The 15324-nt window shown below is 47.1% G+C and overlaps 2 protein-coding genes across 2 annotated transcripts in view; both read left to right on the forward strand.

The window, feature by feature from the left end:
• The window catches only part of GNG12 (G protein subunit gamma 12), a 207463-nt gene that overhangs the window by 10420 nt on the left and 181719 nt on the right, over window positions 1-15324 (forward strand). The gene's annotated exons all lie outside the window — the stretch shown is intronic.
• The window catches only part of LOC143927149 (uncharacterized), a 96887-nt gene continuing 85478 nt past the window's right edge, over window positions 3916-15324 (forward strand). Inside the window, exons 1-2 of the mRNA XM_077451098.1 lie at window positions 3916-4334; window positions 4441-5459. Of these exons, the coding sequence (XP_077307224.1) occupies window positions 4136-4334; window positions 4441-5459 (1218 nt within the window). The 5' untranslated portion in view covers window positions 3916-4135. The remainder of the gene's footprint in view (window positions 4335-4440; window positions 5460-15324) is intronic.

The raw sequence follows: 15324 nt of genomic DNA on the forward strand, positions 1-15324 counted from the left end.
TTTATTTATTTTTATCTTAAAGCATTCTATGTATTAAGATTAAGGCCGGGTTCACACCACAGCGATGCGGGAACGCCGCAAATCCGCGGCGTTTTCCCGGATCGCATGACTCCCGCCGGCAGTTCACACTGCCCTATGCGAACGGCTGGAAGTGTCAATGAAATGTTAATGACACCCCCAGATCCGTCCGCATATCGCAGTGCGATCTGCAAACTCGAACAGGAATTGGATCACATGGTGTGAACACCCATGCGATCCGATTCTGCTGCGGACCAAAAAAAGGGTCCCGTGCGAGTTTGCTGCGGGAGCGATGCGAATTCAGCCATACTATCTGTATGGCTGAACTCGCATCGCTACGGAGATCGGATGAGATTTGCACTGCAGTGCGGTGCGAATCACATCCGGATCTCCCCCCGCAGCAGTGTGAACCCGGCCTAAAAAAAAAAAAAACTGTGTGCTTAGCAGCACCCTCTAATTACTTACCTGAGCCCCATCTCTCTCTCCAGCAATATCCATGAGTGTCTAAGCCTCCCGGGACTCTCCTCCTGATTGGCTAAGACACAGCAGCGGTGCCATTGTCTCCCGCGGCTGTCAGTCAGCCAATCAGGGGAAAGAGGGGGCGGGACTCGGTGTCTGGTTACACGGAGCTCTGAGTCTGCTCAGGTGCCCCCGTAGAAAGCTGCTGGCTGAGAGGGCACTCAATAGGAGGAAGGGGCCAGGTGCAGCAAAGAGGGACTCGAGAAGAGGAGGATCTGGGCTGCTCTGTGCAAAATGCAAAACCAACTCCACAGAGCAGGTAAGTATAACATGTTATTAAAAAAACAAAAAAAAAAACTTTACAATCACTTTACAGTGTTCCTAAAGTGATTGCAAATGATCACCTTGTAAAACGGCCCATTCAGTTTAAAATAGAAATGAAAGGTAAAACATTTGTGTGTGGCTATAAGTGATCACGTTCCCTCTGTTCTCAGCTGCATAAGAGCAGCAGCACACTGAGCTTTCCAGTAAATGGCTTTGCAGCGGGGGCGTGTCATGACAAGTATGATTGGTGGAAAGCACACTGAATTCTCAGCACAGCTAGAAAACTGACCATGGTGTGCTTTCCTGCTTAGTGTGATGCGTTTTTTTATTTTTTTTTAATATAAGAAAGCAGGACTGGCAGGAACACCAGGGATTTTACACAAAGGAAGCAATACAAAGAGAAAAGGAGACTTTCTCATAAAAGTACATGGTACAGCAGGCACGTATCAGTAATATGAAGTTTTGGTTTAACAAACGCTTTAAAGCCAAAAGCAAAACTGTAATACTGTATATTGCAGCTTACCAATCATAAGATGTGGTGACTGCATTTTGTTTTCTTTCCCTTTTTTTTTTTTGGCTTTCCCACCCTCTGTTTTTACCTGGTGATCTGGCCAGTAACACCTCCTGTATTATCGCGCTTCCACTCTGGATGAAGGAGCACATAGGGCACATTTGGACAGCAGCATCCTTAAGCTGGGGAGGGAGGGGAATTGTTAGATGGACTAGTAGATTTTGATACACTAACAAATTTAAGCTGAATTTCAGCTAATGCCTGGTACACAAATTCAGTTTTTTTTTTCTTTATTCCACACAGCAGGCTGAACGACAAAAAAAACGAAAAGATTGCCACCACAAGCGATGTTAGTGCAGCAATCTCTCCCACTGTGCCTTTGTGTTCTAACAGGGGCACCCCCGACAGGACACACTGATTGGGAGCTGATCGGAATGATGGTCCCTTTTGAGAAAAGCCGGTTCTTAGACGAGCTTCTGTAGGAAAGACAGCTGTACACATGGACCCATATATAAGCTGACCATTGTAAGCACCCCTGTCAGTAGTAAATGGTTTGTTTCAAACTGCTAACGACACATCGGTAGAACAGCTTGTTCTGCTGAGAAACAGATTTCTTGGGTAGCTTACCAAGTGGAAATAAAAGAGAGAAAGCCATAAAAAAGTAAACCAGTGAAGCCGTCACTTCTAAGAATTGGTACGCTGCAATATAATTTTTATTTCATTTAAATACTGCTTTAAAGTGAACCAGAGGAGCTGGAAATATGGGAGTTGTTTATGAAGGTGTGTGCTCTGGGGCCAGAATTCTGATCCTTGCTCCAGTTTTTTGTGTCACAAGCCTGGTACAATTATACAGCCACTAAACTCAAACTCTTATCTTACATGCTTGTTCCAGGTTTAGCTGGTTGAGGATCGCATTGTCAGTCCTGAAATCTGCACCTGTAAAGTAGCAGAAAAGGCATTGCAATAACTTTCACAATAATCACTTCCTTTAAAAAAAAAAAAAAAAAAAAAAATGTATGTGGTCATGTGATTGCAAATCTCTGGCTCATTCCTCTCTGCAGTTGGTGGGAGGAACCTCTTCTCCAGACCGACAATGCCTTGACAACCCCCGGGAGCTATGGATATCGGCGGAAAGACGTCATGACTACAGAGGATCCAGCAACGTTGTTGGATCCTCCACAGTACAGAGAAGTGCTGGAGCTTTGCGGAAATGTGACTGCATAGAAAAACTAGGTTTGGGAAGCGATTTATTAAAAAATAAAAGTATACAGTGAGAATTGGAGCAGGATTAAACTGGTCAGTTAGACCCCTTTCACTCTGGGGTGCTTTTCAGGTGTTTTAGTGTTTCAAATATCGCCTGAAAAGCACCTCTCAAGCTACTCCAGTGGGAAAGCTCGAGTGCTTTCCCACTGGGGCAGAGCGCTTGCAGGATGGAAAAAAAAGTCCTGCAAGCGGCATCTTTGGGGCGGGAGTGATGTATACGCACACACCGCTCCTCCACCACCCCTGTCCATTGAAATGAATGGGCAGTGCTGCTGAAGCGCCTGCAAATCGCTTCTGGAGCGCCGTAACATGGGCACTGTTAACCCTTCCTTCGGGCCGCTAGTGGTGGTTAACGCCTGCGCAGCCCCAGTGTGAAAGGGGTCTTATTGTAATGCGTTTTTAACCACTTGCCGCCCACCATATAGCAATATGATGTTGGCAAAGTGGTTTAGTTATCCTGGTCGAACGTCACATGGCATGATCAGGATAACAAGCCGGTGCGCATCGTGGCGATCTGCTGTGTATGAGTTTGACACACTGCAACTCCAATCATGGAGGTTTCTTATGGGGGTTTCTTACCACGTGATCAGCTGTGACCAATCACAGCTGAACATCGCGTGAACCAGGAAGTGCCATTAAATAGCTTTTCTCGGTTCACGCTGACAGGGAGAGCCGATTGGTGGCTCTCCCTGTCAGAGGGGGGGTCTGTACTGATAATCAGCACATTGATTATCAGCACAGCCCCGTCAGATGTGCCCATCAGCTGCCAGCCTGTGCCCCATAAATGTGCCAGTCAGTGTCCCATCAGTAATGTCTGTCAGTGCCCTTCAGATGCAACTCAGTAATGCCTGTCAGTAGCTGCTCATCAGTGCTGCCTATCCAGTGCCATCTATCAGTGCCCTCTATATTTATTTTTCTCAAGTCGTCTTCCAGGACGGCACCCTGAGAGATGACTGGTCCACCTGACAGGAAACACAATCAAAGAGGTTAAAAGCCCCCGCCCCTCCCCGTGCTCCTCAGTTTTTGATTGTGTTTCCCCACAGCGAAACCGTTTGTTATTTTTTCCTAGACCCGAAGCCTGGGGCTGGTGGTCTCCCCCTGGGAGCCAGACCAAATGCCTGGGAAGCCTCTGGGTCTGGCAGGATGTTCTCATCCTTCCTGGGGGGTTCCCCTATATTTTCCTCAGGGGGGGCAGCAGAAACTGGAAGAGCCCCCCTGAGCGCTGAAGGACCCTGGGTACAGTGGTGTACCCAGAACTTCAGGGGCCAATTTTCCTCTCCTCTCCTTACCTGTGCGGTGGCCGTGCAGAAAAGGCACCTGGTGTCCCTTTTGGCTCAGGGTATCTCTCTGAAGACTCCAGGTCCAGCAATCCAGAGGGTTCTTGGTGCAGCTGGAGGCAGTATCTCCCCTTTTCAGCAGAGGTGCTCAGCTTTCTGGGGAGGTTTGGCACCATCTTCCTGGAGCTTGGTGGAGGAATGACATCACTTCCTCCACAGAACAGGAAGTGAGCTCAGAGTTCGGATCATTTCCTGTCTACAGCAAAATGGTGGCCGTATCAGCATGGAGGTAACCACAGCCTCAGCCTCACAGCTGATTTGCCAAATCGGGGACATAAATCCAGGAGGAGCAGGCGCCCACTTCTCCCACAGACCGGCTGCCTTCGCCTGTGTTAGCTGTCCGAAGAAGCTCACTGGTGCCAGCAGCATGGAACGTGAGGAGAGACCCGCAGGGTCCATGGCCATGGAGGAGACCACAGGGGGTGAGTCTGACCGGCCGCTGGAGGTTTAGATGGGGGAGGGTACCCCAACTCTTCTCCTCTGGGTGGTACAGTGCTGTATTGTAATGCCTGTATGTTTTTGTTTCAGGGGACGATGCCACTGCCCTTGGGGTTGCCAGCCGTCCCGTGAAATCTTCCACCCGCTCTAAGCGTTGTGGAAACTGTAATGCTAGATTACCCCCAGATCATCCTAAACCCTTCTGCTTTAAATGTATACAGAAGCTGACAGGGAAGGAAACCTCTCAGATAATGGAGAAGTTTCTCACAGTACAAACTGAGATGCTGTCCACTCTGAAAGCCTTTCAGTCCTCCCTTAAGTCTAGGGATTCAGAGGCTCACACCAGCAAGGACGCCTCCTCCCAGGAGGGCTCCGCTTCCTCTAGGGGGTCTAGACGGCGGGCAGACAACCCAAGGTATCTCCAGTCTCAGGATTCAGAGGAGGAGGATGAGTCCGAATCCCATGGGCAGGGATTCTCGGACGAGGGTGTGTTGGACAGCCAGGAGGAGGATGAGGGGGAGGACTCCAGGTCTAGCAGGCATATCTTTTCAGCCGATGACATGGAGGGACTACTGAGGGCGGTTTACGCTTCTGAAGGGATTCAGGAGCCCACGGCACAGGTCTCTGCCCAAGACAAAATGTATAGGGGCTTAATTAAACCACAGACCAGGGTTCTTCCGGTACATCCTGCACTCAAAGATATTATCTTAAGGGAGTGGAAGGATCCGGAGAAGAGGCTCCTAAAGTACAAAACATGGAAGCGTAGATGCCCCTTTACTGAGGAGGATGAGAAGTTTTTCAAGACTCCTAGGCTAGACGCCTCCCTGGCACAAGTTTCTAAACAATCCGATCTTTCCTTTGAAGACACTGGGAACATCAAGGATCAGATGGATCGGAGGGCAGAAACTATTTTGCGCAGGGCCTGGGAGGCCAACGCGTCGGCTATGAGCCCCGCGTTGGCCTCAGCCTGCATCGCTAGAAATGCGGACATGTGGATCTCTAAGCTGATAGACCACATCTCCCAGACTTCCAAGTCTAAGGAGGTCTTAGATTCATTGGAGGTCGTAGGCAGCGCTGTTGCATACCTAGCGGATGCGGCTGTGGAGACGGTGCGCACAACCGCCAAGTCCGGTGCCTTACTAAACTCGGCTCGGCGAGCCCTATGGGTTAAAACTTGGGACGGGGATGGCTCATCTAAGACCCGTCTATGTGGCCTCCCTTTTGAGGGTTCCCTCCTTTTTGGTGCTGGCCTAGACCAAGCCCTTGCTAGGTCGACCGAAAAGGGGAAGAAATTCCCTACTAAACCGAGGAGGGATAGGAAGAGGTTTTTTCGTGGCCCCCAGGCAAAGAACCGCTTCTCGGAGAAAAAGGTCTCCCCTAATAGACGTTGGGGGGCTGGGAAGGACAAGCAGAAGTCAGGCATTCTCTTTTCCAGCCAGAAGTCAGGCGACAAGACCTCCAAATGACATTCCAGTGGGGGGAAGACTTTCCCACTTTGTCCCTCAGTGGGAAAGGGTCACTCGGAGCCCCCATATTCTACAGATCATAAAAGAGGGTTACAGATTAGAATTTCTTTCCCCTCCTCCCACCAAATTTCTCTTGACTCACCTTCCCAGGGATCCTGGCAAGGCAGCAGGAGTCCTACAGAATATAGAAGAACTGGCCAGGCAGGAGGTCATAGTGCCTGTTCCAGAGGGCCAGCAGGGTCAGGGGTTCTACTCCCACATATTTGTGGTACCAAAGCCCTCAGGAAGATATCGCCTCATCATAAATCTAAGGCATCTCAACGTCTTCCTGCGGTACAAGAAGTTCCGCATGGAGAGTGTTTATTCTCTCAGGAGACACCTTCTCAGGGACGTGTTCATGGTAACCTTGGATTTAAAGGACGCCTACCTTCACGTCCCTATATTTCAGAACCATCAGGTCTTCCTAAGATTTGCAATTGCCTCTCCAGAGGGAGTTCAGCATTGGCAGTTTGCGGCCCTCCCCTTCGGGCTGGCATCCAGTCCAAGGGTTTTTACAAAGATCCTGGCAGAAGTAGTGGCCTTCCTGCATCTCCAGGAAGTAGCGCTGATTCCCTATTTGGACGACATTCTGATTTACAATCAGAATCGGGATCAGCTCCTTTTGGATCTAGCCAGGGTAGTGGAGACCTTAGAATCCCTGGGATGGATCATCAGCAAGGAAAAATCCTCACTGATTCCGGCCCAGACGAAAATGTATCTGGGATTCCTGGTGGATTCCGCGCAACAGAAGTTAGTTCTACCCCAGAGCAAGGTAGAGGGTATAATTTCAGCGGTCCTTGGCCATCGGGGAGGCATTAAAGGCTTTCGAAAGGAGGATCAAGGACCAGGAAGTTCAGGTCCTATCAGACAACGCCACGGCAGTGGCATTTGTCAATCATCAGGGGGGCACCAGATCTCCAACTCTACTGGCTCTATCTTTAGAGATCATGGGCTGGGCGGAGCATCGGATTATCTCCATTTCCGCAGTCCACATAAAGGGGTCCCTGAATGTAGAGGCAGACTATCTCAGTCGTCAGCCGATTCTTCAGGGAGAATGGGAGTTGAATCCAGAGGTATTCTCCCTGGTATGTCGGCAGTTCGGCGATCCAGAGATAGATCTGTTCGCCCGCAGAAAGAACAGAAGGGTAAAGAGATTCTTTTCCCTTGCCCGAGAGGGGGGCTCAGAGGGGATAGACGCCTTGGCCCAGGTTTGGGACTTCCGGTTGGCCTATGCCTTCCCCCCCTGGGGCTAATTCCGAGGGTTCTTCAAAAGCTGTTTCTCTCGGAAGGCGCCCTGATTCTGATAGCCCCTTGGTGGCCCAAGAGAGCTTGGTTTCCAACCCTGCAGGGTTGGTCCATAGCCCCGCCTCTACACCTTCCTGTTCGGCGCGACCTTCTCCTTCAGGGTCCAGTTTGCCATCCAGACCCCAGCTTCTTCAGGCTGACGGCCTGGCTCTTGAAAGGCAGAACCTGCGGGAGAAGGGCCTGTCGGACAGAGTAGTGGATACTCTCCTCCTTTAGTAGAAAGCCGGTCACAAGGCGTATTTACGCTAAGACCTGGGGGATTTTTTCTCGCTGGTGTCAGGTGAGAGGGACTTCACAGCAAGAGATCCCGGCCATTCTGGAGTTTCTCCAGGATGGAGCAGAGCAGGGGTTGGCAACCAAGACACTTAAGGCACAGGTCGCAGCCTTATCCTGTTTTTTGGAGAGACGCTTGGCACTAGATCCTCTGATCAAGAGGTTCCTTTTGGTCAGAGAGAGGTTGTCCCCTGTCCAGGTGTCTAGGTTCCCACCATGGGATCTTACCTTGGTGTTAGAGGGCTTAACAAGGCCCCCCTTTGAACCAATAGACCAGATCCCCCTCAGGATTCTCACCTTTAAGTTGGCCTTTCTGCTTGCTATTACATCAGCCAGGAGAGTAGGCGATATTCAGGCTTTTTCAGTCAAGGAACCATACTTTCGTTTATTTGAGGACAGGGTTATACTTAGGCAGGACCCCCTGTACCTCCCTAAGGTAGCATCCAGGTTCCATAGGACTCAAGAAGTAGTGCTACCTTCCTTTTGTAATAATCCCCAAAATGAGAGGGAAATTTCTTTTCACTGTCTGGACGTCAGACGTTGTTTATTATCCTACTTAGAAAAAGTTAAGGAGTTTCGAAGGTCCAGCCATCTTTTAGTTAATTTTTCTGGCCAAAAGAAGGGCCAACAAGCCTCCAAAGCATCCATAGCTAGATGGATTAAGCATGCCATTGCTTTAGCCTATGAGCAGTCAGGTAATGCAGTTCCTAGGGACCTGAAAGCTCATTCCACGCGATCTCTGGCAACCTCTTGGGCAGAAAGGGCCGGAGCTTCAGTGGAGCAGATATGTAGAGCCGCTACATGGACAAGCCAGAACACCTTCCTGAGGCATTACAGGGTGGAGTTACTGTCCCCTCAGGATCTGGCATTTGGCAGGAAGGTCCTGCAAGCGGTTGTCCCGCCCTAAGGTAGGCCTGAGCTACTTGCTCCTCTCTCAGGGTGCCGTCCTGGAAGACGACTTGAGAAAATGACCAGTTACACTTACCGGTAACTGTGTTTCTGGGAAGTCTTCCAGGATGGTAGGCCTACTTCCCACCCGTTCTCTTTAGGTATAAATTAAGGTATAGAGTGTGGTGGTGTGGTGTGGTTTTCTTCACTGGTGTGGGTCAATACTTTGTCACAACTGAGGAGCACGGGGAGGGGCGGGGGCTTTTAACCTCTTTGATTGTGTTTCCTGTCAGGTGGACCAGTCATCTCTCAGGGTGCCGTCCTGGAAGACTTCCCAGAAACACAGTTACCGGTAAGTGTAACTGGTCATTTTTTCCAAAAATTCAGTCTTTTTTTTTTTTTTTTTTTTTTTTTTTTTTGTTTTTTTGTTTTTTTTTTTAGTTTGTTTAGCAAAAAATAAAAACCCCAGTGGTGATCAAATACCACCAAAAGAAAGCTCTATTTTTTTGGGAAGAAAATGCTAAAAATTGAGTTTGTGCACAGTGACGGAGCTGAAAATTGTCCTGGGCAGGAAGGGGCGAAAGTGATTTATATTGAAGTGGTTAAAGTAGAAGCAATGTCAGCTTCTATATTTTCTGAGCTTACATGTTTACTTTAAAAGAGGAAGTAAACTCTTCCCAAAAAAAAAAAAATTTTCCCTTCCCTGCAAGGTAAAGGCATAATGTGTTGTTATGCATCGCATACTACATATATAATGAACACTTCCCTGCAAACGAAGCCCACGCTGTCCTCGCTGCAGGCCGCATCCATCTTCCCTTGGTCTTCTTTCCGGGACTGTGTGACTGGCCGGAGCCACGTGGCGTCACTCCCATGAGGGAGCCGGCATGCACGGCACTCGCATCTGAAGAAACGGCACGGGTAGGCGATGACCTCATTGGCACAGTAAATTAAATATACTTATACTAGGCTTACCCGTAGATACAAATATGGCATGGAGGTTTACAACCTCTTTAAGGCCCATGCAGGGAAACAACAATTCTATATTAGGCTGTATACACGACATGACCGTCATCTATTGATCATGCTGAGATTTTGCACAGAAGGCATAAAGTCTTATAACCTTGGCATTGGGGGTTTCTGCCATGTGGTTTATGCTGAGATTTGCTTCCTTTGTCCTGTCTTGAATTGAAGGTTGCTGCTTACATAGTGAAATTTTAACCTTGAATAGTACTGTGGCATGCTGGCTCGTCCCTGTCTTTGCAAACAGGAGGCTTTTACTTTTGACATAATGTTGTTAAAAGTCCTTCCAGCGGCGTTACTGTGGGGGAGTTTGTAGTTATTTTGCTGTTTGTAGATTTTCCTGCATCACTAGTTTATTTTGACCCTCTGTAGAACCTTCCTATTAAACATTGAGGCTGCGGTTTACAGTAAAGGGCTAATAGGCAGGTATATGAAGAGACCGGTCTGAACTTGGCGTAGCTAGAAAGTTTATTTGGCCATGTACAGTAAAGGCCCTTTCCCATAGATCGTGTCCGCCTGTCAGGTGTTTTTTTTTTTTTTTTTTGGTGGACCTGATTGGAAAGGTCCCATTCATTCTTATGGACCAGAGTATGTAAAGGGACTTGTGTCCTTCTTATACCTTCCTACCTCCTGGTTCAATGAGGCCCGCTAAAAAAAAGAGGGACTGTGTCCTCTTCTGTTTGGGCAGACCGGTTCGGAGGCAGTCGGGTGTAAACAGACAGCAGAGTCCATTTACTCCTGGCTGCCCATAGAGCAGAGTAGGGTCTGTCTGTATACACTCTGCATAAACTGAGCAGACATGGAGCTGTCATTTGCCTCGCTCTGCTCCGATCGGCAGCACAGATCCTCTGCTGATTGGAACAGAAGAAGCATGTGTAACATGGTCGAGCTGCACGATTCTGGCCAAAATGAGAATCATGATTTTTCTGCTTAGAATAAAAAGATCATGATTCTCGCAATGAAAAGTCTTTCACATTATATAAAAAAAGTTATATTTTATTCATTAAAGTAATTAAAAAAAAAAAAAATTGCATTTGAAAGACCGCTGAGCAAATACAGTGTGAGATAAAATATTGCAACAATCACTATTTTATTCTCTAGGGTAAGAGCGCCGCTCTCACCTATAGGGGATCGGATGAAGACAGACCATGGAGTCCATCATCATCCGATCCACAGACGGATGGGAAAAATATAGGTTTTTCCTCCGTCACACTTTTTTGGATTGGTGCGGGTCGCATGTCAGCGGACCATCGGGGCACAGGGGCCATCGGGGGACACTTGCTGAGCAAATTTTGAGGAAGTTCTTCAGAAATCACCTAAACTTGCTCAATTTATGGACAGTTTTATCATTTATATGTGATTCATGACTTGCAGACCACTTCTAAGGCTGTGTGGAGAGTTATCTGCTTGATAGTTGATATAGAGTATAGACACATTGGGGGTTATTTACGAAAGGCAAATCCACTTTGCACTGCTAGTGCACTTGAAAGCGCGCTGAAAATGCTCTTGGAAGTGCAGTCGCTCTAAATCTAAGGGGTAGATCTGAAATGATGGAAGCTCTGCTGATTTTATCATCCAAACATATGGAAGCTAAAATGCTGTTTTTTTTTTTTTTTTATTCCTTGCATGTCCCCCTCGGCTCTACAGTGACTTTTCTTCCAAGTGCACTTTCAGTGCAAAGTGGATTTGCCTTTCGCAAAATAACCCCCATTGTTTCCTTCACTGATGTGTACATAATGTGTTACTGAACCCACAACAGTAAAATAAGCCTATATATTCAGTAAAGCATGCTTGTTCTACTCATTGTGGAACCTAAGGGGTTAATCATCTGCATTGTATAAAAAGGCTGTTTGATCCTGTCTTCTCTGATTTCCCCCCCTTCTTCCAATGTCCCCATTCCATCTCCTGTTAGTACAGAGCATTTGGAGTCACCCTACACATTCTCCATTTGGTGTGTATTGCTAGGGTTTTTTTTTTTTTTTTTTTTTTCTTGGGAGGGTGCATGTGATCGGCACAGGGCCAATCAGCACTGTCCAGAAGGAGGGTCAGGGGTCTTGCAGCCTCATAGAACAGTCAGAGGAGAATGGAAACTCCTCCTACAAGCTTTAACCAGACACTGATAGAAGTCGCAATGCTGATGAGAAAAGATATTTAACAGTTTATATTAACTAAAATAAATAATTGCGTTTCCATGTTCTGTGTACTGTGGGAGACCAGATATAGTGACTGCAGGGTCCTGGGTTTAGTAACACTTTAAAAGTCCCATTCCACACCATTTCAGTTGGGTTCTAATGCTTAACATGGGCACAATGCAATGACAGACTGAAGTCCTATTTATTCCAATAAGCCCAAATAATGCCAACGGCCTGCGTTGGCGTGCGCTGGGCAAAAATGGAACATGCTGCATTTAAATGCAGCACAACACACTAGAATGTGTCCCAGCGCACTCCAGCGCATGCTAGATAAACAAAATAAAGTTTTTAAAGTGTTTTGGGCGGCTTCTGTGGGGTGAAGAAAATTTCACACCAGTGCATTTTTAGCAGTCTAACTTTTAGGTTTTTATGGAAGCAGCCATTTGCAAGTCAGTGTGTGGTTTTGATGTTTGGGCTTTAGCTGCTTTGTAGATGAATCTTTTTTTATATGTCAGGAAGCAGCTTTTCCCTGACTCATGGCCTCATGCTAGTTCTAGGGTGGTGAAGCTAAACCTATTCTGAGTCGCTTTCCTGGATCTCGTATGCAGTGCAAGAATTTGGGAATGGCTGCTTCCATCCACCTCATCGCCTTTTGAATTCGACAATCGCGTAGCCCATCGGCTGCAGTTTGGAGACAATTGTTCTAGAACAGGGATATGCAATTAGCGGACCTCCAGCCATTGCAGAACTACAATTCCCATGAGGCATAGCAAGACTCTGGCAGCCACAAGCATGAGACCCAGAGGAAGAGGCATGATGGGACTTGTAGTTTTGCAACAGTTGGGGGTCCGCTAATTGCATATCCCTGCTCTAGAGGCTTGCAGATTGTGTTGTGATCTGTGTAGTTGCATGCACAGTTGCTGGAAGATAGTTGCTTGCATTTGTGTCTCCAGCACCTTCATAGACGTTGGCCTCAAATCCTGACCTTGGGGGCCAAGGCAACAGGGGCCTGGCTACACCAAAAATAAAAATATAAAAATTTGACTTTATTTCTCAAACTTAGCCTTGTTCTGAAATCTGAGTTGATTGGATATCCACTTAAGTAAATCTCATGAATAACCGGTAACTTTCCCTTCTGTCCCAATTATTGAATCAGTATGCATCATCTGCGGTATCAGGTGCATTGTGGGTATTTTACATCATTGGAGACCATTTGTCTACAGCTTTCAGTTAGACTTCATCAGTGTGATAATTGAATCAACAAGAGTCTGTTAATATGAGTCCCTGCCCTTCTGCGTACAACAACGTATAGATATGATTGCTCTTTGTGTTTTGCTGTGCTCCTTTAGCCAAAAAATATTGCAGCTGTGCACTGTGCTGTCATGTGTTGTGAGTTTTTAAAAGAAAAGTCTTGGATTAAAAAAAAAAAAATCAATCATACTTGCCTAGATGGCTGCAGCTGTCCCACCGCCTCTAAGATCAAGAACTAAGCGATCAAACACCACTGATCACTCAGCTCTCGGTCCTCAGCCTGCAGAGGGCTGGTGACTGTCAGTTGCTATCTCTCTGCTCTGCCCCTCCAGCGCTCACTAGAGCGCTAGGCTGAGGAGGGGGTGGAAGCGGCTGGCTCAGGCTCTCGGCGGATTGCTGAGAGGCTGTCAGTTGCGAGTGCAGGCATCTGGGCGAATCTTGACCACATGGTGGGGATCTTTTCAGAGCCTGGACCAGGTAAGTGATGTCGGCCCAGACCGAGGCTCAAAACAGATCACAGGAGTGCAGAACGGAATGCAGCTCCTGTGATCCACAGGAGAAGTACAGCCAAAAAAAGATTTGGCTATACTTCTCCTTTTAAGGATCCAATCTAGGAGAATGGACTGCCCTAGTGCTATGTGCTTCAATACATGTGAAGGAACACACGCATAGGTGCAAACAGGCCCTATGACTTTGACACAAGCTTCAGCCTGTATAAGGGCTCATTGACACAGGTAGCTGCCAGCAGATTCTTGCCAGCGGAGGAACAGCTGCATGCACACGGTGTATGACTACAGCAGCGGCGTCTTTCAGATTTGTACTCTGTACGAATCAATGGCTGGCACTGCTGCTGTTATCATGTAACTGCTGATCCTTTGCGATTACAAGCAAATAGGGATTGTAGTTGGCCAGTCTTTTTGCACCCATAGCACAAAGTGTTGCTGCACCCAGAGGTTTCATTTTGGTGCCTTTGAACAGCCTATACTATCGTTCACTTGTCTGAATAGGGCCTAAACCAGTTTGTACATAAAGCTTTTACAAATCCTCTGCAGAGCTTTCAGCAAGCTTAAAGAGACACTGTCCTATTGCCAATGTAGGGCAAAGTGTGTGTTTCTGCAAAGCCTCACCATCCCTCCAGGACCCACCTATACCCTAAAAATATCTGGTGTTTCCAGGTATAAAGACTTGCTGTACTGTGCAGGTACCTGGGCATTGCCACTTCCCTGGGTCACCAGCATGACCGGATGTGGAAGAGCAAGCAGCGGTGGAGTGGGTTTTGGGTGTTTTTGATTTTCATTTTGTTGTCGCATTTGCGGTGTGTGTGTGTGTGTGTGTGTGTGTGTGTGTGTGTTTTTTATATATATATATATATTTTTTTTTTTTCAAGGCAAGATTAATTAACATCTGCACACCAGCACATCTGCCGCCTTTTCATAATTAATCCACTTTTCAGAGTCATTCATGTGAATTCTCCAGGATTTAAAGAGGGATTAGTATGCAGTTAACATGACTTTTAAATCCACGCTGCACATATTAAACCAATTACAGATAGCTTTAATCAAATGCTGAGCTGTCAAAACGTATTTATCTCCATGTCCTGCCAAGCATGTTTTTAAATGCCAAACTGGAAAAAAAAAAAGTAAAAGGAATTAAAACCGCGCACTATCCAGATGATGGCGGCAATTTAAAGAGAAACTGTCACCATGATTGTGGTGTGTCATAGGAAAAGGATTCTGTGCAGTGCCGGAAGCTGCCTTTGCCTGACTTCCAGGAGCAGTGACTGTTCCAGGACTAGTGTTGCTCTCTGGGATAAGGCCATTCAGCCCTAGGTGGGAGCCCTGGCTTTACCAGGTAACAGATGGACCTTTAGTGCCCGTTCACATTACCGCGACTTGTCAGGCGACTTAGCCGCCTGACAAGTCGCGCTCCGTTCTGTACTACGGAACCGTTCTAATAGGAGCGACTCAAGTCGCTCCGACTTAGAAAAAGGTTCCTGTAGTATTTTCGGGGCGACTTCAGGCGACTTGCATTGACTTCTATACAGAAGTCATTTTGCAAGTCGCCGCTGAAGTCGTGTGCAGGTCGCGTCTGTGAGACGCGCTGCAAGTCACGTCGCCCCTGTGTGAACGGGCACTTACTATTAGTAAAATGTGTGTGGTGGTTTATCTTTTATATCTTGTTGCTAAACCTGAAAAAGAAAGCTGCTCTGGCCAAAGGTTCTTTTATCTTCCTTGATGTTTATTTTTGTAGAGCATTACTTCAGGAAATATTCTGTCTTTTCTTGGCAATGTAGCTTGTTTGTGGTAAGAGAAACAAATCTGTTTGAATGCATTTTTTTTTCCTTAAGCAACGTTCCAGCCAAAAACACAACATACCGTGTTTCCCTGAAAATAAGCCTGGGTCTTATATTAATTTTGGCAACAAAAGACCCAGTAAGCCTTTTTTTTTTTTTTTTCAGGGTAGGTCTTGTCATGTGCTGTCTTTTCTCCCCATCTCCCTCCCTGCCTGTCCAGAATCGCCAGTGGGACGGAGTAAAAGTGGCTGCAAAGTCCAGAATGCACTGTATTACAGTATCACACAAGGAAAACCTGTACCTTTCT

This window comes from Lithobates pipiens, unplaced genomic scaffold (genome assembly GCF_037356315.1).
Source record: "Lithobates pipiens isolate NorthernLeopardFrog02 unplaced genomic scaffold, aLitPip1_a1.2 Scaffold_23, whole genome shotgun sequence".
Lineage (NCBI taxonomy): Eukaryota > Metazoa > Chordata > Amphibia > Anura > Ranidae > Lithobates > Lithobates pipiens.